This window comes from Sarcophilus harrisii, chromosome 2 (genome assembly GCF_902635505.1).
Source record: "Sarcophilus harrisii chromosome 2, mSarHar1.11, whole genome shotgun sequence".
Classification (NCBI taxonomy): Eukaryota; Metazoa; Chordata; class Mammalia; order Dasyuromorphia; family Dasyuridae; genus Sarcophilus; species Sarcophilus harrisii.
The window spans coordinates 593,197,993-593,220,229 of NC_045427.1; the positions used below are offsets into that span (position 1 = coordinate 593,197,993).

General features: G+C 38.5%; 1 protein-coding gene across 2 annotated transcripts in view; it reads left to right on the top strand.

Annotated features, from left to right (window-relative positions):
* ENTPD7 (ectonucleoside triphosphate diphosphohydrolase 7) overlaps positions 1–22,237 on the top strand; it is a 43,566-nt gene that overhangs the window by 4,227 nt on the left and 17,102 nt on the right. Inside the window, exons 1-4 of one of the 2 annotated variants that reach the window (XM_003755214.4) lie at positions 4,668–5,762; positions 7,095–7,277; positions 17,554–17,759; positions 19,404–19,554. In XM_003755214.4, the coding sequence (XP_003755262.1) occupies positions 5,755–5,762; positions 7,095–7,277; positions 17,554–17,759; positions 19,404–19,554 (548 nt within the window). In that variant the 5' untranslated portion in view covers positions 4,668–5,754. Of the gene's footprint in view, positions 1–4,667; positions 5,763–7,094; positions 7,278–17,553; positions 17,760–19,403; positions 19,555–22,237 lie in introns of those variants that run through there. The other variant, XM_031956235.1, reaches the window with a different exon arrangement.

The window sequence follows — 22,237 nt, forward strand, 5'->3', positions numbered from 1 at the left end:
ATACTTTGTCAGCCAAAGATTTGGAAGCAGAGACTCATCAGATGTGGTTATGAGGAAGTCTTTAGTGATCTTTGAAAAAATTAATCTCTTTAAAAAATTTTTTTTAATATGTATTTTGAGAGTGTGTGTCCTTATCTCACCCAGGAGCTCTTCACAGTTCAATCCCAGTCCTGAGCAGTATGGAAGCTTTACCCTGTGGTTCTTTCCTGGCCTGGGCTATTGTACGCCTCAAGCAGCCTGATGGTCCTTTTCTCCCTGGTACTTAACCACATTGGTAAAATATTTCGTGTGGACTCCACGTAGACTCTGACCCTCTGTAGCTCAGAATTCTCGAACTCGAGCTTATCTACTGGCCCCAGCCTCCCCAGTAGCAGGGACTCTAGCCATACATTTATGGGCCAAAGCCATTTCAATAAGATGATACTGGATTCCAAGGGATTGGGGAGTGGGTGGTGAGGAATGATGTTCTCCATGCCCTACGTTTCATCTTCATCTTTTATCTTTTATGTTGCATCTGTTCTCCTTGCCTGAGACACATAACTATCTCCCATTTATCCTTCAGAATCTCTACTGGATGAATAGACTAGTTGAGCAGTCATTAGTCATCTTCAGTGTTACCTCTTTTCCAGGCATTGCTGATCTCAAAAAGTTTGTTAGTGCTTTCTCTCACAGATTTCTCATATCTGATCATTCTTGTCTTTCTATCCCCTGCTCCTAGCACAGGGTCAGCCTAAATACCTAGCAGGTATTTAGTAGATACATTAAGTGTAGGCTACAGTTGCAAAACATTTTTCCATAAAGGAAAGGAAATGAGACTCCACAACTTTCATTGCAGCTAATATTTCATTAACTTTGGGGGTAGTTTTATCACTCTGTTACTTCACATAATGAGATTGTGGTTAACTAAAACTGCCAGATCTTCCCACATGATCCACTGTTAAACCAGCTCTTCCTCATTCTACAATTACACAGTTGATTAAACATATATGTATGTATGTGTATATGAATATGTGTGTAAATACTTAATTTATACATGTGTGTGTGCACATGTGCACAGGAATAACCTTTATAGAACTTCAGAGCTGGGAAAGACCTCATTGGCCATGTAGTCTTATCGACAAAAGGATCTGTGCTACTCCACAACCAATAATACTAATCCAGCCTTTGCTTGAAGCCTTCCTGTAAGGAAGAACTTACTATCCAGAAGCAGCTATCTCATCTTTGTTATAGTTTTTATAAGATCATATATCTGAAACATAGCCTGATATATAGTAGATACTTAAATTATAATTTGTATCCAGTGCTCCTACTTCTGTCTTCTGGGGTCCAACAGTAAATTTAATTCCTTGTCAAATTAACATTTAACATACTTTGAAAATAGCTATTAGTCAGAACCCCTTCTCTCCATATTCTCCTTTTCCACAGTCTTAACTTTGATTAAGCATCCCTAGGTCCTTCAATATATTTTCATTTTTGATAGATATGATGCACTTTACTATTCTGATTTCACTCCTATGGAACCTCTTTGTTTTGTCATTGTCCTAAAGGACAATCTCAGGAATTGAATACAGTATTCTAGATATATTCTGTCAATAGGCGGAATACCATAGGACCATCATGTCTGCTAACTGGATCAGCTGTTAATATTTTGGCAGATAATAAAATACCTTATTTTTTTATAACTTTTTATTGACAGAAATAGCTTATTTTTACCCCAAAGATCTCCACCAGGTTTTCCTGCCTGTTTCCTGTATATTCTCATGACAGTATATTTAATAATACCAACATAGGTCAAACGTTGCAATTCCTCTTAAGATGTTTTCATATCCATCATGCTGCTCAAGAAAAATCAGGTCAAAAAGGAAAAAAAGAAAAAAACAAAGCAACAACAGTAACAACAAAAAAGGTGAAAATACCTGAAAGGGAATGGCTTGTCTTCTTGTAAATAAGGAGTCTATATATTTTAGAAATGAGGCCCTTTTCAGAAACACTGGATGTAAAATTTTTCCCCCAGTTGTCTGCTTCCCTTCTAATCTTGGTTGCATTGATTTTGTTTGTACAATTTTAAAAATTTTACATAATTAAAATTATCCACTTTGTATTTCATAGTCTTCTCTAGTTGTTTGGTTATAAATTCTTTCCTTCTCTGCAGATCTGAGAGGTAGATTAACCCTTGTTCTCCTAATTTGCTTATAGTATCACCCCTTATGTCTAAATCATGAACCCATTTCTACCTTATCTTGGTATGTAGATGTTGGTTGGTGCCTAGTTTCTAGCATACTGTTTTCCAATTTTCCCCACAAATTTTGTCAAATAGTGAGTTCTTATCCCAGAAATTGGAATCTTTGGGTTTATCAAACATTGTCATTGATTATTGTTCATGTGAACCTAACCTATATCATGATCCACTACTCTATTTCTTAGCCAGTACCAAATGATTTTGATGACCACTTTTTTATAATATTTGACAAGTATTTTTTCAAATAATACAAGATAGCATATGAGCAAGTATTATTATAGGAGGTGGAAGACAGAAGCAATATAAGTTGGAATGGTTAGGGAATATAATGTAAAAGTGATATGTTGGGCCTTGAATGTTATTCAATAAACATTAAATGCCTACTATGTGACAAGTCTTGTACTAAGAATTGGGGATACAGAGAGAGGCGAAAGACAGTCTTTACCCTCAAAGACCTTATAGTCTCATGGGAGAGAAACATGCAAACAAGTATATAGAAAACAAACTATATACAGGATAAATAGAAAATAATTAACAGAAGTGTGGGTGGACAAGGAAAAAGCACGGTAAGCTAAAGACATTTTATAAGCAAAACCTTCAAAGTGAAATGAAGTTGGTGTGTTTGGGGGAACAGTGAAGAGATTGTAGTAGTTAAAATCATAAGTTATTTTAGAATGGGCCAGAGTATGCAACACCTTTCTGCCAAAGAGCCAGATAGTTGCTCTGATTTTAGTTCATTTGTCCTACTCGAGGATTTCTTTATTACGTTGTTTAGAAAGGTATATGTATGTATATATACATGTGTGTGTATGTGTGTATACACACATATGCCTAGAAATTCTCTCTTATGACAAATCCTTTCACCTGTCTTTGGCTTTTTGCAGACTCCAGATGCTGAAGAAGTAGCAGATTTGAACAGGTCCAGTGGTTATGAACCATGTTGTGTGTATAGCTTAGTGTAACTACCATCCCTTCTTCTACCTCCATTTTCTTCTTTTCCTTGTCACTGAATTTACTTTATCCCCTTTAATTTACTCAATTTTCTTTTTGCTGCTTCTCTCTTTTTCTTTGTATTCCTAATCTTTTCTTATTCTCCTCCTTGATTAAATTCCTAAAATCCCTAACTCTGATTCTTTCCTCATTTGCTCTGTCATGAAGCACATTTAGAGCTATGAGGATAGATAAGTTAACTTAGATGGTCCTTCAAAAGTTCCCTCTTTGCTAGTAGTACTTCCCACTGAACTTTTATGTTTATTTTAGTTTTGTTTTGTCTAACTCCTTCTAACCCCTTAACTCCCTAGGTGAAGATGAAGGGAGGAAATGAACACTGCTTATTGTTAAAATGGTGATGACTTTGCCTAGGAATAGGGAGAATAGAATAGAAACATCCTGACAAAATTACAACTACATATGTAGTTGTGTCTTCAATAAAAGGTGGTTAAAAATCAGTTTCAAAATCTAGAGTTCTATATGTTACAGCATGTTTTATACAATATAGGGTGAAAAAAGGACCAAATCTGGTTTATAAGATTTTCTGTTCATTAGCACAATAGATGAAAGAACATGATTTTAACCTATTTTTTGCTTCTGTTGACTGGAACACAAACCTGTAACCCTTTAATAAAAATCTGAGGGATATACTAGTAGTCCATGTAGTCCTTACCAAATGAACAAAGAAATAGATCATCTTTGATTTTTAAAACTACAAAAGAAGTTTGGAGATTTGACAGATATGTGACACATTTGTTAAGTAATTATTGTTAACAAGATTAAATTAAAAAGGTATTTAAAATTTTTTAATAGTATTTTATTTTTCCAAATACATGCAAAGATAGTTTTCAACATTCAACATTTAAACATTTTCAATATTTCAACAACCTCTTGTTCCAAATTTTTCTCCCTCCCTTCCCCCATAAACAGAAACAGTCTGATATAGATTAAAATATTCATTTCTTTAAACACATTTCCATATTCATCATGCTGTTCAAGAAAAATCTGATCAAAAGGGAAAAAAATGAGAAAAAAACAAAAAGTGAAAATACTATTTTGATATTTGGCTCTCTCCATCATCATAAGACCATTGAAACTGGCCTGCATCACCTCATTATTGAAAAGAGCCACTTCCATCATTTGATCATCAAATAATCTTGTTGCCAAGTACAATGTTCTCCTAGTTCTGCTCCCTTCACTTAGCATCGGTTCATATAATTCTCTCCAGGTCTCTCTGAAATCATTCTACTGCTCTTATAGAAGAATATATTGTTCTTATTGAACAATAATACGCCATAATATTCATATACCACAACTTATTTAGCCTTTTCCCAACTGATGGGCATCCACTCAGTTTGCAATTCCTGGCCACTACAAAAAGGGCTGCCACAAACATTTTTGCAAATATGAGTTCTTTTCCATTTTATCTTTTTGGGATACAGGCCCAGTAGAGACACTGCTGGAACAAAGGGTATGCAACTTGATAGCAACTTGGGTTAAAGGAGGCTATTCTTGATCGCCTTTCTAGTGAATGTTATCTGTTTTAACTTGTGGATGGATAGGAATTCTATTGAAAACCTAAGTTATCAGATTACCAGAGGTAAGAACACGCGGCTGTACTTGAATCATTCTCAAGACGTTGTTAGATGGTGCATCCTCTTTAGGGAGCCGGCAGGGAAAACAGGGGCCTGGCCCGCGGCTTCCCAGCTGGAGAAACTCGATGGAAGAACTCCACCTGCAGAACGGCCCCTGCACATCCCGGCTCCCGAGAAGGGTGCTCTGGAATCGTGAGGAGGAGGAGAGGGAGAGGGAGCTGGGGGCGGGGCCGCTCTAGGGATGACCCGGCAAACCAGGGCAGACTGAGCGCTCTAAAGGGGAAATGGAAGAATGGAAGCAGGTCTTTAATCCCGGAGACCTGTCCCCTGGCTCCTCCCACGCTCTCAGCTGCTTCCGTTACGCTCTCCGTGATTGGCCGGAGTTGCTCTTCTGGGCGGGCTGTAGAAAATATCTCCCGTGGATTGGCTGCGGACCGTTTACTCAGCGTTCTGTCTAGCGAGAGCCGGCCTTTTGGAGGGAGAGGCCGCCTCTCATTGGTGCCTGACCGTTTCCTTGGGGACGTGGCGCCGCGGCCGGTCGGGGCCCTTCTTCCGGCCGGGAATCCGATAAAAGCATCTGGGTTGGGAGTGTTGCTACCTGGGATGCTTTGAGTCGGCATTCGGGCCTCCGTGCGGGGACGAGCGGCGGCGTGTGGCGGCCTGCGGAAAGGCGAGTCTCGGCACCGACGGAGGAAGCAGGCGGCGGGGAAGGGTCGCCGGTGGGCTGGTGACAGCTTCCCCAAGGAGTGGGCGTAGGAGCCGCGGAAGCCGGGCCGCGCCGACGGGGCTCTGCGGCCCAGGCCCTTCCCCTTCTGTCTTCTATCAGGCTGGCACAGGTGGAGATGCCCGGGACGAGGAAGCCTCCTTGTCTAGGGAAAAAGAAAAGGAGGTGACAGGGGCTGAGCCCCCCGCCCCGCCCCGAGGGAGCTCATGGCCAGGTAGGTGTGAGAAGGAGGGGTCTTTGTGCCAGAACTTGGGTATGTCTGATCGAGTTTTATGAGAGTGTGTGTGTGTGGGTGTGTGTGGGTGGTGTGGTTGTATCTGGCTGATCGGCTTTGTGTCAGGGTGGGCTAGTGTGTGTGACTGGAGGGAGGGAGCGTGATCGAGAGTCTATATGTGGGTCGCGTGTGGGTGGGCGCGATTGTGTGGTTGTATCGTATAGTTGTGTCTGTGGGTATCAGACAGTGTGTGTAATTGTGTCTGGGTGTGAGACAGTGTGTGATGTATGAGTATTGTATGATTGTATCTATGGGTGTGTGGGTCCCAGACTATATGTGTGCGTGTGAGTGTGTGTCCCTCCAATCGCAGGTTACACACTCCTTAACCTGGCATTCAAAGTCCCTTTCAGGATCAGCCTCAGCTTTTAGCTGAGGACCCCTTTCCCACCTAGCTGTGCTGCTGCTGCTGCTAAGCTTGAACTGCTAATGTATGCCCACCTTCTGTCTTTGCTTACTCCAGGCCTGTGGCAAGGTGCTGCCTTCCTTCCCCCATCCCCTCATACCCACCCCTTTGTAAGACTGTTCAGTTATGACTTCCTCCCAGACTTCCCCGAGCCAAAAGATCTCTCCCTCTGGAGCTTTCTGAGAACCTTAGAGCATCTTTTTAATGTTACCTGTTTCATCTTTCCTATTAAATACGAACTTCTTTCTTTGGTGGCAGGGATCACATTGTATCTTTGTGTTCTCATCATACAGTATGGAATAAGTGCTGTTTAAACTGTGCAGTGTGAGAAATACACTAATTGGACAAATCTCTGTGCCTACTGCTTAGGTTGAAAGTTCAGCAAGTAAGCAGGCAGGTTGATAGGCTCTGTAAGTCAGTTATCATATTTGTTACTCAGTTATACCAGAATGTTGTGTTATATGCCAGGAGATTCCAGATCATGTAAAGTAATTAGTGAAGTATAATGCCTGATTAAAAAAAAAAAACTCCTATTACCAAATACAGATAGGCAGCTATTCTTGCTAATTTTTGTTATAGAGAGTTGCCAGGGTCCTCAGGTAGTTAAGTGACTTGCCATGGGTCCAAGATAGCCAGTCCAAGATGCTATTTGACATTGTCTTCCTGCCCCTCCAGGTTAATTGTCTATTATGGTACATTGCCTTTCCCATTGTAAGCGGCAAAAATATTGTTTAAATCCTATTAAATGTTAGCTTATTGATCTGTAGCAAGGACTTTGATCATACTGGAGTGTGAGTTAGTATTTTCCATTGACATCAATGAATCATAAGAATTTTTTTAAACTTTTGTAATGGTTTACTTTATTTCAGGATTAGTTTTTCATATTTCTGCCCGGCTTCCTGGTATTTTACTGTGCCTACAGTGAGTCCATTTGCACGTCAGCGGGTAGCCTTTCTGGGACTTTTCCTCATATCCTGCCTCCTTCTACTTATGGTTTTAATGGACTTTCGACATTGGGGCTCTACCTCACCTCAAGATAGACAGTATGAAAGGTGAGTCATCATCAGCATATCAATGTAAGCTTTGTCACTAAGAGTAATACTTTAAGAGCAAATAACTTAATAAGCTATTTAAGTTATGCCCCTTGACCTTTTCTAGGGATGCCTTTTTTTAAAAAAGTAAAATTTAATGCAATTTTTCATACAAATGTTAAAACTAATTTTCTTAGGTTAGGGATTAAGGTTCAAAATTATTTATACTATTCTCTCTCTTTCCCTCCCCCCTTGGAAAAAGATAAGGAAAGCTCACAATTAACTTTTAAAATTTTTAATAAAGAGTTCATTCTTTTATTTTTTGCTATTATTTTATTACATATGACCTTGAAGGTAGTATATTGAGTGGATAGAATCCTGGATTTGAAATCAGCAAGGTCTGAGTTTGAGGCCTGCCTCAAATAGTTTTCTAGTGGTATGATGCTGAGCATGTCAGTCTGATTGCAAAATGGAAATAATAATGGATTGTTGCAAGAATCAATGTTAAATACTTTACAACCTTGAAATGTTATATCCATTTTAATATATTTTATAGTTTCTGATGTAGCTAGCAATGCAGTTAAAAGTATTCTTTGGCATGTTTAGATGTTCTAGTCATCTTCAAAAAATCCTTTTTCTTTCCTGGCAAAGAATACTTTTGAGGCTATTTCATTTAGATAACTGGACTTTATATTTCTTTGTTAAATTATTTGAATTTTGTACAAATGCATTTTTTATTCCCAAGATAAAAGAAGTTATATTTTAACCTTATTTTTTAATTGATAGTATCTTTTGTTTTTTTAATAATATTTTTATTTTTAAATATATACTTCTTTCTCCTAACCAGTGAACCATCCTTTGTAACACAGATTTTTAAAGAGACAATGCAATTCAGCAAGCCAGCACATCAGCCGTATCTGATGGTATATGCAATATTCCACATCTATAGCCTCCAACTTTTGCAAAGAAAAGAGGATAAAGAATTTTCTTACCTCTTCTTCAGGGCCAAACATGTTAATTATACTTACATAATGTTTAGTTTTAGTTTTTTATTACATACAACTTCTGAGGGACACTAAGACAGAAGTCAGGATAGTTGGATTTTAATTCTTACCTCTCTCACTTCTAACTTGACTTTTTACTTTGAGCAAGTTACCTAAACTCTTTAATCTCAATTTCTTTATTATCTATAAAATGAAGGCCTGCCATTACTCCATTGTAAAATTTTTAAACTGTAACCTTTTATGATTCTATGAAACATTCTGAAATATTACTTTTTCTTATACAATCAACTGCCACAAAAGGTTTTTCCTATTACCCTAAAACTAACCCTAAAATCTGTAAGATACTACTGTCTGGAGCTTCTCTGAACATAACCGAAATACTGTACTTAATTTTTTCTTTCTGAAGCCTGCATGAATTTATCTTCATGTTCTTGAAATGGTGAATTTTTGAGGGAAGGAGCTTTACTTTATGACAATGATCATTCAATTTGATACGTCTTATCTTAACATGTTTATTTTATTATAATGTATATGGATGTAATATATTATTCACACTATCATGGAAAGCTTATATTCAGAACTTAAGAATCACTTTAGTACTTTTTCAAACCATTTATCTCTGACTCCCATTGGATTGATTAATTTTATTTAACTTTTCTAAGTTATGAAGATTGTGGCAACCTTCTTATTGGACGCTTTACAATTATAGAATTTTAGAACTGAAAGTAATCTTAGAAATTGTCTTGTCCAAATTCTTTGCTTTATAAAGGAGGCAACAGATAGGGAACAGTAAAATGTTCTGCCCAAATCACACATCTAATTTGTGGCAAAGAAACTTTAAACCCTGTTTTCTGCATCTTTCTACTGTTGTACACAGGCTAATGAGATTTCTTGCCTCATTAATCTTTAGCCTGCTGACAATTCAAGTTTGAGACACACAATGTCTCAAACATGTGGCGATACCTCATTTTATTTAATGGTTGCTTATTTGGCACTTCACCTTTCTGATAGTTTAGTGAGGCAGTGTAAAATACTAAAAAGAACCCTAGACTTAAGCATGAGAGTCCTACTGATGGTGCACTAACTGACTAGGAGCAAATCACTTCTGTAAAATGGGGATAGTTTGTATTATGTATCAAGTATATTTGCTGTTATAAGAAAGTGCTTTTAACTTATGTAAAGACAAAAGATACCCTCACAAAATTTTGTCATTATTGCCAACAGGATAAATTCTATAGTAGAGAAATTAGAGTTAGAAATCAGAAATCTAGAATTAGAGAAATTCTATATAGTCTAGAGTACTACCAGCAGGAATGTGAAAGGAAAGAGTGGCTATTAGACACCAAAAAGCAGAATCATAAGAACCTCCCAACTAGGGCACAGGGTAGAATTTCCAGTCTAGACTATCTAGAATTTCTCTAATTGACAATAAAAACAAAGAATAATAATAATAATAACGAGCAACCCTTTCACAAAAATCCTGCTCTGGTGCTTCCCTGTGGTATGAAGGTGACAATTCTCTAAGACTGTGCAACAGAGGGAAAGTGTTGACAAACCCTACAAAGCTGGAAAATCTTGGTGGCCGACCAGTGCTGATTGTTTGATGTCTATCCTAAGTCTAGAGATAGATGCTCATCTCCATTTAAGTTGCACACAGCATATTTTTTTCTTTTTTATTGTTAAGAAGGAACATTTTTAATATTGCTCCCTGCCCAATAGCCTTATTTTTTTTCCCTAGAGAAGGAAAATTTCTGTATAATTTGAAGCACTGCTTTGTTCTAAGACTGCTAGTGTAATGATGCCTCCTACTTCCTTTAGCTTAATAGAGAAGTCTTTCTATTATGTAACAGACACTGTGCTAAGTCCTAGATATACAAATACAAGCAAGCATGACAGTCCTTGCCCTCAAGGATCTTACAAGACTCATTGTTGAGCTGAAGATTAGAGACTTGAGGTTAAGGGAAGAAGAGTAGTTGAGAAAGGAGAGTGAAAAGTGTCTTTTGCAAAATGTTAATGCTTGACTATGTAGGTAGTGTGGGTAGATGTTAGTAACATGGATTCCCTTCTTTACAATGCATCAGGAAAAGAAGCATTCCTTTGACTAGGAAACAGGGTTGAATTTCAAGATTAAAATGAGAGATTCTTTGAAACAGGGTTGAATTTCAAGATTAAAATGAAAGATTCTTTGGCATTACCATTATACCAACTACTCATGCTTAAAACTTGAGGGTGTTTTTTGATGCCTTTTCCCTTACCTTTTTTTTACATGCAATGAGTCCAGAGATTCTTTTGAGTCTATTTCTTTGGTGTCCCATTGTGCTCTTTCCTTTTGTATTCCTGCTGGTAACACTCTAATCTAGACTGTTGTAGTAGTCTCTAAAGTAATCTTTCTACCTTCAGTTTCTTTCCAACTTTGCCTAGATGTTGTCTCACTAAGATATATTCCAGTGCTTCAGTGGCTTTCATCTTCCCTAGTCAATAAAGTCTCAGTTCCTTGGCTTGGTATCTGAGTTAGTTTTCCAGAGGAATAGCCTACTGTTGTAGCCATCTAGCCTATCATTCTTTTATTTGAAACCAAATCAAACTATTCATTATACCATGAACATGCACTATCTTTTTACACCTATTCTCAATCCCCACTTTTGAAGTGTTCCTGTATTTCTCTTTCCCTTTTATCTTCATTGCTGAAGATAAAGATAAGATCCTATAGCATCTGCTATAGGTTGTCTTATCCTACAACCATCCAGAAGTGATAGTGCTGTTTGCATTCTCCAGTGTGCGGACTCAGATAACGGCTAATGCAACAAATGTACTGACCATGCTGTGGGGAGTGGAGGAGGGGGGAAATGTTTTCATAAAACAAAAAACAGAAAATTGTTAAAGACCATAACTGGGTGAAGGGGCAGGTCAATTCTCTGAGAGCCTCCATACATAGCTCTGAATCATAACACTTGAAGGAGTTGCAAAGCAACCTTTACTTACATACATGTTCCTTGTGGATTGAGAATGAAATCAATTGGAGGCAGAGGGAAGAGGAGAGAGATCAGACAATGCAACTGCCTCTCAGTCTCCTTGTATCATCGTCAACGTCTTCTCACATAAAGAGATCCATTTTACAGGTCTGAGTTGGACCTCTAGCAGCCACTGGCAGATGGCTCCTGGTATCCCAACAATCTAATGCAGGGACTTTGAGAGAAAGTGATTGGCCTTGGTCACATGACCAAACAGCATCACCTGAACTTAAGCCAAGTGTTCTGACTCCCAAGTCCTGAGTTCTTTCCGAAGCTTTATTTTTATTTATTTCCATGTGTAAAGCAGTTCTGTAAATTATTTCATTTGATCTCTGCTGCAACTCTCTAAGATAGATGGTACGCATAAAAGTTCAATTTTATGTAAACTATTTCACTTGATATACAACCCAAGCTCTTTGAGATAGATGTACACATAAAAGTCAGTTTGCCATAGTGGATTCGGAAAGATCTGGGTTCAAATCTTACTTCTGACACTTCTTAACTTTGTAGTCATGGAAAAGTCCCTGAGCTTCTGTTTTCTCATCTCTAAGTTGGGAGTGATAATATCTATTCCCTACATTATAGGGTTTTTCTGGGACTCAACTGAGGCCATCTTTGTGAAATGTTTTGCAAACTTTAAAGCACAACATCAATGCCAGCTTTTATTTAGTTGCTTTCTCCATTAGACAGATGAAGAAACTGAATCCCAAGGAGGTTAAGTTAACTTTGTTAAAATTAGATAATAAATGTGTACCATACTTTGAGCCACAGTGTGATTAGCTCTGGATACAGAGAAGCTGAGCTCCATTGAAGGTGACAGTTCAGACTCACCAACAGGCAAACAGGAAGAGGTGGTTGCCAAGTGTTGATAAGTTGCCACTTTAATTGAGTTTTATACTATCATTGATTTCTGTTTGAGCCCCCCAAGGGGGGTATAATTGGTGTTGATTTTGTATACTGGGTAATGGTTCAGTTTAATCCTGTTATGTTTTCAGGATAATGATACTAAAAAGCCATTGTTTTCCAATTCTGTGTATGCTGATGTATATGAGTGGGCACCTTTTCACTGACTCAGCTGAATAGAGAAAAATTGTGCTTTTCAAATGGCAGCGATCAATGTCTTTTAAAGAAAGTCCAAGCTACTTGAGGACTTAAGGGATCCTAAAGCTTTGGTACATTTTTTCCTTCTAGAATCTCATTTCACTTTGGAAATTGGCCTAATGCAGTATCAGCAAAAGTATTTAATGCTGATAAGAAGCACTGATGTCTGCCTCACAAAATTATTAGTAACAAAATCTATTCTGTGCTTGAGAAGCCATTGAAAAAAAGTATAGGCAGAGTGAGGCTTCCAGTTAGGTAAATATAAAGAAGCCCAGCTATATTGTAGAGATTCAGCTATCAAAGATGCTAATACTACAATCATGATTTTTTTTTGGTATTCTATGGATGCTAGTAACATCTGTTCAGTCTTGTGATGGAGTGGAAAGTGTTTGAGTGTGGAAAGTGAAAGAGTTTGTTTTATTTCCTTGCTTTCCAGCTATAGTTCAGATATTTATGGCTAAGTATAGTTAGAAGAATAGGAAAAAATGGTAAGTAAGATTCCATCAAATGAGTATGTTCAGTTGTTTGTTTAACTAGGATCTATCAGAAATAACCTGAAGCTAATAAGACAAGTTAAGGAAACTTTGCATGAATAAGACAGAGAGATTTTGGGTAGACTTAATAGAAGCTATCATCAGACCAGGACCCTTTTCAGTACATCCTATGATCAAATCTGTCAATCATGAACATCTGTCTGTAGGGTCACTATTGTGAACAGAATGCCCTACTAAGTAAGAATAGGGAGAAAATGAAAGTTAATTTCATTTAAGGTGTGGATGGTCCTCCTAGAGTTTATTGTAATCTAATATTGGAGACAGATAAGTACTGGAAAAGACCCAAAGTAGCATTTTGAATTATAAAACAGCAAAAGAAGGCAGGTGTTCTGGAGTGGGAAAAAAAATTAAAAGGCAAGCCTTCAGATCCCATTGGAGTTTTTTAAAGATGTGTGTAGAACTTAAAAAGGGCTTGGATTAAATTACCCCTAAGGTTTCTTCCATTTCTAAATCCTAGGGTCCAAGGAGAAGATTACTAGAAGTATCCGTGGAGTCTAATATTTAAAGAAATGGTTTTAATTGGTGTATATCAAAAGGGTAGATTGAAGAAGAGGAGAGAGACAGGATTTAATGCATCCTTAATCTGGGCCCATGAACTTGTTTTTTCAAATGCTTTGACAATTGTGTTTCAATGTATTTAATCCTCTGTATTCTCATCTAATACATTTAAAAAACATTCTTAGAAGGGGTCCATAGGCTTTCCCTGGACCGTGAGCAAAAGGTCCATGTTCCCAAAAAGGCGTACAATTCCTCAGAAGTTGTTGCACTAGTGCAGGTGTAAGAAGGTAGGGAGGGAAAGGAGGTGATGAGCATGGTTGTTACCTTCATTATAACACATAAGAGAGAAGAGAGAGTATGGTTATAGAAGAGGCAGAATAGTAATAAGTTGAGAAGGGGATGGGCTCCCAATTCAGGGGACAGTCCAAAGAAAGAATTCAGAGAAATCTGGGAAAGTAATGACTCCTGATTATTATTACCTAGTAAGGGAAGACTTAAAATGGGAGTTTTGATTGGCTCTTTGATTGGAGGAGGGCGGAGCAGAAGCTCCTTTTTGTTTTTATTGGGTGATTCCTTAATGGCTATGAAGTGAGTACAGAACTTATGAAACTTGGCCTCAAAGGTGAATTGGAAAATCTGATGAAATGGAATCCTGAGGACTGTGAAGAACACTGGATTTTTTCAGCATCAACAGATTTTTGCCAGCTGCTTCATTCCCATGAGTCCTATTTCAGATTAGTAGATACTATGAAATAATTTCCTCTGTCATTTTTCCCTCGTTTTAATTTAACATAATCTAAATTACTTAGAACATGAATATATATTCTTTAAAAATGTGTTTTTTGGAGAATAAGAAAGATCCCTTCATTTCTGTTTCTACTTGGCCATTTTGATTTCAGGATTTATATTTAAGTAATAGTAATGGGGAATGGAGGAGTTCCCTTTCCTGATGGGGACTATAAACTCTACTGTCTGAAACTTGAATTATCTGAAACAAAACCAAAAAAGCACAGACTAAATTATTCTGAAGTCTAGGTCAGTTATTATTAGCACAGTACCAGGCACTGTGCTAAACCCTGGGGATACAAAAAAGAGATGAAAAAACAGCCCCTGCCCTCAAGGAGTTTATAATCTCATGGGAAAAGAAAATCCACAGAAAGAAGCTGAAAACCAAGGAAGTAGGAGAAGTAGGTAATAAGAGTATGTTTTAGTGTCACAGCATTTGCCATCATAGGATTGTGTGATCTAGAGCAAATCCACGTAGAATTTGCTACTTGTGGAAAAGCCAATCATCACATTTATTTCTGTGTACCTTCTGTGTACCAGGTATCATGAGAGCTCTTTGGCATAGAAAGACAAAAAAATGAAAGTCTGCTCTCAAGGATCTTGGTTTTTCTATCAAGGGGAACAACATGTTCTAATAAAAGTAGATTTAAAGCATATATTAGATCAATAAAAGCAATTTCAGGAATTCAGGGACTAGGAAGTGGGAGATAGGAGAAACTTGATGTGACCCTCAAACTGAGATCTGAAGGGACCTAGGGATCCTGGTACTAGAGGGGAAGAGGGAATGCATTCCACAAATAGGGGAACTCTGTGCAGAGAGAGGCCCAGAGGTGGAGATGGACTCTGGATATTGTACAAGGAGCATCAAATGAGCCAGGTTAGCTAGAACATAGAGTGTGTTGGGGGGGGAGGGGGGGATGTGTAATATATTTGAAGAAGTACATAAGCCAATTTATGAAGGTCTTTTAAGAGCAAATAGTTTTGTATGATACAGTGAAACTGCCACAAAAAGATATTGTAAAGCAGAATTGACAAACCTTTGGCATTTGATTACATGTGGGATATGAGGGCATGGGAAGAGTCACAGATGTCTGGGGTTTATGATTTTTTAAAAATATTTCATTATATTCTTGTACCACAGTTTGTTTGGTCATTCCACATCTTATACTGAATCATCAGACCCTAGGGTTCAAGTAAACAGTCCTTTTACTAGAAACATATGCTGCTGTCCTGGAGTAAATGAAGTTTAAATTTAGGAAGCTAAAAGCCAATAAAAGCCATCAGCAAGGAGGTCCCCCAGGATCTTAGGAACTGTCTGCCAAAGTTCTTGAGAAGGGCTTTTGTGCTCTTCTGGCTCACAGAAGCTACTGCTGGATCCCAGAATGGGCTACCTGGGATCTGCCTAAGATTGTAGTTAACCACACTTATACCATTTGCTTCCAGTTGTACCAGCTGGCATGGTGGGAGTATTAGGATTAACTCCTGCCTTCCCACTTCCATCAATATCCTGGCCCACAGCAATATTATCCAATAAATTGGAACTTTGTATCCATTTCTGTGCTACAGTAACAGAAGGTCACAGATTCTTATACTATGTCCCTATCATGTTGTTTATATATTGGAATGCTTATATTCGTTGATGATTAAAGCCACATAAAAAAACAGGGGAAAGAGGATGCAAGTATGATTTTAAGGTTGCAAATTTGACTTAGAAGGATAGCAGAAATAGGGAAGTGAGGAAGGCGTAGATATTTGGGGATTAAATTCTTCAATTATGATGATTAATATTTCAACATTCATTGAAGGTGACAGTAAACAATTCTGGGATGTGAGTCTTTTGATACAAAGTCTGTACTTTGTATTGGGAAGAAGAGTGTAGGCTTCCTTTTGTTTACTTATATTTCTTTTCAGAAACTCCACTTATGGGAAACTCCACTCTCCCAGTAGGAAAAAGGCATATGTTGGACCCATTGTGCAGTGATACCTAACAACTTATTTAAGGCCAGAAAAAAAGGCCATTGGTAAAGTTGAAACAGTAATTTCATCCTACATACTACCTACTCATAATACTGTTTTACAGTTTAATAACAATGAAAAGTTAAGGAAATCTTCCTGGTTATATTTTGTTGTCACTTCTTATGTCTATGCAGAGGTTTGCAAACGGATTAATAAATTACTTGTCTTCTAGATTTGACTATTATTAAGTGCTAGGTTTTTCCAGACACAGCCATCTATAATTAGTAGAGAGGAGGCAGATACTTTAATGTGAAAAACTCCTTATCTTTCAACTGAGCCAATTCTGTCAACATATGAGCCACATGGTGAGAACTTTTAGGTTGTGATAATGAAATCTTTGTAAAAGAATTTGCAATAGTTATAGTTTTTTGACTTGGGTTCTGAGAAAGCTGAAATATTAAATGAAGCAACAGTTTCAGTCATGGTATTATCTCAGAGTAATGATGATGTCATTTATGGGAGCTGTCAGTTTTCTGGCTTTGCTTGAACTCTTGGCCTTACTATTTCAAAATGGTGCTTTCCAAAGGAAAGCCTTGTTTTCTTAATCCTGCCAGGTCACATGAGTGTCACCTTCTAGCTCTATTTCATATTTCTCAGGTTATACCTTATACACATCTCTGGAAATATTTCCTCTTAAGAGTGTCAGAAGATCCCCACATAAACATGATGTTAACTAGGGGCTGCTATGTACTCTGTGGTGTAGGGTAAAAAAGATTTCTGTAATAGCTATTGCAATTGTGGTACAAATTGAGCTATTCTCCTTTTTTTAAAAGTTGATTGTATATTTTTATTAACAAGTACTTATTTTTCTCTTTTGCCTTCCCCCTGAATATTTTTTTCAAAAAAGGAAGAAAAACAAAACATTGAAACAAATATGCATAGTTACGTGGAACAAATTGCCCATGTCTGGAAAGATAGGTCTCATTCTGCATTTTAAGTCTTTTATCTCTCTGTCAGGAGGCAGGTAACATGCTTCATCTTTGGTCTTCTGCAATTGTCATTGCACACTGACTCATGAAATCAAGTCTTTCAAAATTGTTTTTCTTTATAATGCTGTTGTTGAATAAATAAGTTCTTCTCACTTTACTTTATATCCATTCATAGAGGTCAGTGAACAATAGTTTTAAAGGTAGTGGGAATTCCCTTGGTAAAAATGCTTTGAAAGGAGTAGACAGTAAAGCAATCTATGTTCACATCCATCAGTACGGTTATCGATATTGAAATCCACTCCAGGAACCCTCGTTTGCTGTGCTTTCTAAATATATGGGGATTTGGCTCCTGCTTTCCATGGCTGCTCAACTCTAGCTCCTTCTCTCCCTTTTCTCAGGTATTTAGCTCGAGTAGGAGAACTGGAAGCTACAAATACTGAAGACCTAACTCTGAATTATGGCCTTGTGGTTGACTGTGGCAGCAGTGGCTCCAGAATTTTTGTTTATTTCTGGCCACGTCATAATGGGAACCCACATGATTTGCTGGATATCAAACAGATGAGAGATCGCAACAGCCAACCAGTGGTTAAAAAAATAAAACCAGGTATTAATTTGACTATTTTCTTATTATGGTGATAAATATCCACATTAATTAGGACTGGATAGGGGAAAAGAAAAAAGGAATCTGTCTTTTCTCCTCATAAGTGCTTTATGGGAGAGGGGAGAGAAAGTAGGTCTCTTGTTCTGCATCCTTATAAATTTATGTTTTAAATCAATTCAGCAAACTTTTAATTTTTACTGAGGCAATTGGGGTTAAATGATTTGTCTCCCAGCTGGGAAATATTAAGTATCTGAGATCAAATTTAAACTCAAGTCCTCTTGACTTCAGGGCTGGTGCTCTATCTACTATGCCACGTAGCTGCCCCTTCAGCAAGTTTTTAAAGCACTTACTGCTTACAAGGCCTTACACACTAGATCTTGGTAATATGTATCCTCATCCTCAAGAAGTTTACATTCTAATAGAATTTGTATCTAGATAACTAAATAGAAGTTATTCTAAAGAGAGGGAGAATTAACAGCTGGGCTGTACATGAGCTGATCTTTGAAGGATTAGATTTTGAGGAAAAGAGAGAATATTCCAGGCAAATGCTTAGTTTGTGCAGATGCACATTGGGACATGTAAAATTGAATTTGGACAACTGGTAGTCTAGTTTGGTTGATACATAAGATTGTATGAAAGGAACCATCATGAGATAAGAACTAGCACATAGGTTTTTGGTTTTATTTTTTAATTTTTTATTCATTTAAACTTAAATACAAAATGAGAAAAGAAAGAAGTATTGCCATACAATAACTTTCCATTTTACAAAATCTATGTAATAAATCCTGCACATTATTTTCAAAGCCATTCAGCTGTGCTTCCTTCTAAGTTTTCTTTTTCTTTTTTGCTATGTACTTTTTATCTTATTATATTTTTGTTTCCCTGCCCAACCCTCCCTTCAGAAGCCTTAAACAAATCCATATACAACTATAAACATACACATATGGACATGTACATATATGGAAGACCATATCATGCATATTTCTATTTGTCAGTTCTTTCTGTGGAAGTTTTTTTTTAACAATCAACTAGCTCATTTCTTATATCACAGCGGTATTCCATCACAACTATCTCCTATCAGAGATTGTCTACGAAAGTTTTTTTTTTCCAATTTTCTACTTCAATCTTGACTACATTAGTTTTATCAATATAAGAATTTTAAATTTAAAATAATTGATCCATTTTTCCCATGGCAGGAGCCATTTGTGAAGGCCTTAAATTCTAGGATGAAGAGTTTGTTTTTTCTTCCAAGGCCATAGGGAACCATTGAATACTTCAGATGTGGTGCCTAAGAGATAATGTGTTGGCAGCTGTGTGGAGAGCAAGTGAGGGGAGACCAGTTAGAAGGCTGTTGAATTACCCTAAGTGTAATGTGATAAGGACCTAAACAGCAGGGCAAAGAAAAGTGGAAAGAAAGAGACAGGGGAGGTGCTACCAAGGAAGAATAGATGAGACTTGCCAGTTGATAGAATGTAGAGGGTGGGAGAAAGGGAAGAGTGGAAAATGATCCCAAGTTAAAAGGAGGCTTCTTAGGGGCTGGTGATGCCCTTCATAGACAGGGAAGTTTGAAGGATTCTTGGAATTGTAAGTGTTTTGGGACTGAGCTATTATGTTGATGTGTGACAAATTATTTTCATTTTTGTTTAGGGATTTCTGCAATGGCAGAAACTCCAGAACATGCCAGTGATTACCTTCGCCCTTTGCTGAGTTTTGCTGCTGCTCATGTGCCTGTGAAGAAACACAAGGAGACACCGCTTTATATCCTTTGCACAGCCGGCATGAGACTTCTTCCTGAGAGGTGAGAATAGGAAGAATTTAAACTAAAATGTAGATTCAATGTTTTGGAGTCCTTTAGCCTAGCTGTGGAGAAGGGAATTGATCTTGATTGTCTAGAGAAAGCCTGGAGCACCTGCAAGGCCTTTTGCTTAAACCCAACCTCTCTTATCTCATCTACTGCAGTTTGCTTTGCATTCTCTGCTCTGCTTTTGTGATGAAAATACTCCCTGGGAAGACTTGTCACCTTAGTCCAATCAGTCATTTAATAAAATTGAATAAGTGCCTACTGTGTGCCAGGCACTAATTTATATTCACTGGGAATACAAAAAGTCAGTCCCCTGCACTAGGAGCTCGCTAATAGGGAAGGACAATTGCAAATAAATACAAATTGCAAATAAAACCAAATTATATCCAAGATAAATATGGAATAATTACCAGAGAGAAAAGTTGGGAAAATCCTCTTGAATGAGATAGGATTTAGGTGGAATTTAAAGGAAGCCAGGGAAAGCAGTAGGCAGAATGAGGAGAGAGCACATTCCAGGTATGGGGAACAACCAGAGCCAACTCCTAGAGCCGACAAAATGGCATGTCTTCTTCAGGGATCAGCCAGAAGGCCAAATAGCACGTTTTGAGAAAGAAGCTGTAAGCCTGGAGGAAGCTAGATTATGAAGGAGTTTGAGTGCCCAACAGAGCATTCGGTATGCAATCTGGAGGTCACAGGGAGCCATTGAACTCCATAGAGTAGCTATAGGGCCACGTGTTTTACTTTTTAGGAAAACTACTTTAGTGGCTGAATGGGGATGGATTGGAGCAAGAAGAGATTGGAGGCAGGCTTCAGCGGAAGGCTATTGTAGTAATCAAGCACGGAGTGAGGAGGGCCAGCACCTGGCTGAGGACAGCGGCCGAGAGAAGGCTTTGTGCTCCAGAGATGGGGCAGAGATGAAAGGAGGCGCGGCAGCAGCATGGGTGTGGGCCTGATGGGGGAAGGGGGACTCCCCGGGGGAGGCCCAAGAGCCTGGGACTAAGGGTGTAGTCCTCTCCTGAAATTAGGAGGCGGGGAGGGTGTAGGAGGGAAAGGGCATGAGTTCATTTGGACAAGCTGAGTTTGTCATCTGCTGGGCGTCCGCTGGAGATATCGAAGGGCCCTTAGAGTTAAGAGATTGTAAATCCGCGGAGAGACTGGGGCAGGAGAGAGAGATTGGAGACTCCTCAACGGAGATGTGGTAATTAAATCTCTAGGGGCTGCTGAGCTCTCCGAGGCAAGTAGACAGAGGGAAGAGAGGAGAAACCCAAGCCTGAGGGACCCCGACAGCTAAGGGTGACTGAGAAGTGCCCCGGGATTGGAGAGGAGGAGGAAAGAGGGCTGATTTGGCGTTTCCCGAGCGCCGGCATGGCTTGGGACTGTCGGCCCCTAAAAGAATAAGAGAAGAGCAGGGGTGGGTGGGGTGGGGAGGGGAAAACGGGGGTCTTTGGGCCGGTGAGGAATTTAGGAAGAACTTAGCCATTTTATGTAGAATGTTGAAGGGGGCTGGTCTGCTATGAAAATATTGCTCCCCCTGCTGATGGATCTTGAGACTCGGCCTGGCCTCCTTTAAAGAGCAAACGTTCGCATGCCACGGTTGGACCCAATCCTCTCTACCCCCCTGGGCTTTTCTCAACCGTTGTCTCTCTTTTTCCTTTCCATTTTTGTTCCATTAAGGAGGCCCCTAGAAGTTGTTTCCTACAAAAAAGGGTCTTTACCAAATAAACCAACAGATGTTTTTTGTTTTATTCTGGAGGTTTTCAAGGTACCCTCAGAATATTTTCTCTCCTTCCCCCACCTGTCCTCCAATAGATTTTTATTTTACCAAATACACAGAAAGATAGTATCCAGCTTTCATTTTAGTAAGATTTTATGTTCCAAATTTTTCTCCCTCTTCCCCAAGACAGCAGCAATCTGATATAGGTTAAACATATAGTCCTTTTAAACATAGTTTCCAAATTTGTCAGGTTAAACAAGAAAAATCGCACCAAAAGGGGAAAAAAAAAAAAAAAAAGCCACACCTGTATCCTTTTTTTCAACATCTTTTTTAAAAAGTTTATTAAGGCCTTTTATTTTTACATTTCTTGGTATTTCTCCCTAATTAAGCTCTTTTTGCCAAAACACAATCAGTTCAGTGCAATAAATATATCTTAAGCCTTTACCAGCTGTAAGGAACTGTGCTGGCTGCTGCAGGTACAAAAATGAGAAAAAATGAGAGGTTTTTTCATCAAGAGGCAGATTAGGACAACATGTACTCATGATTCTAGTTGGTAAAGGAGAAATCCAAAATGCTCCAGAAAAATATAAGGAGATCACTTCCAACTGTGGATGTGGTATAGGGATAGAGAGTCTAGATAGGCTCTCCTAGAGGACATGACACCTGAGTGGGGTCTTGAAGGGAGGAAGACAAGAATTTCAAGAGATAAGGATGAGAAGGGAATGAGGATATGGGGGATGTAGGATGAGATCACAGAAATGTTAGTCTTGTCCCTTGGAAGTTCAGTAATGAAGTACATAGAGTGCTGGGCCTGGAGACAGGTGACATGAGTTCAAATGGACTTTAGCCGCCTGTAGCTATTTGACCTGCCTCCCAAATCACTTTAAGTTGTCTGCCTCAGTTTCCTTATCTGTAAAATGGGGATAATAGCAGTTTGCTCCCAAGGGTGTAATAAGGACACTTGCA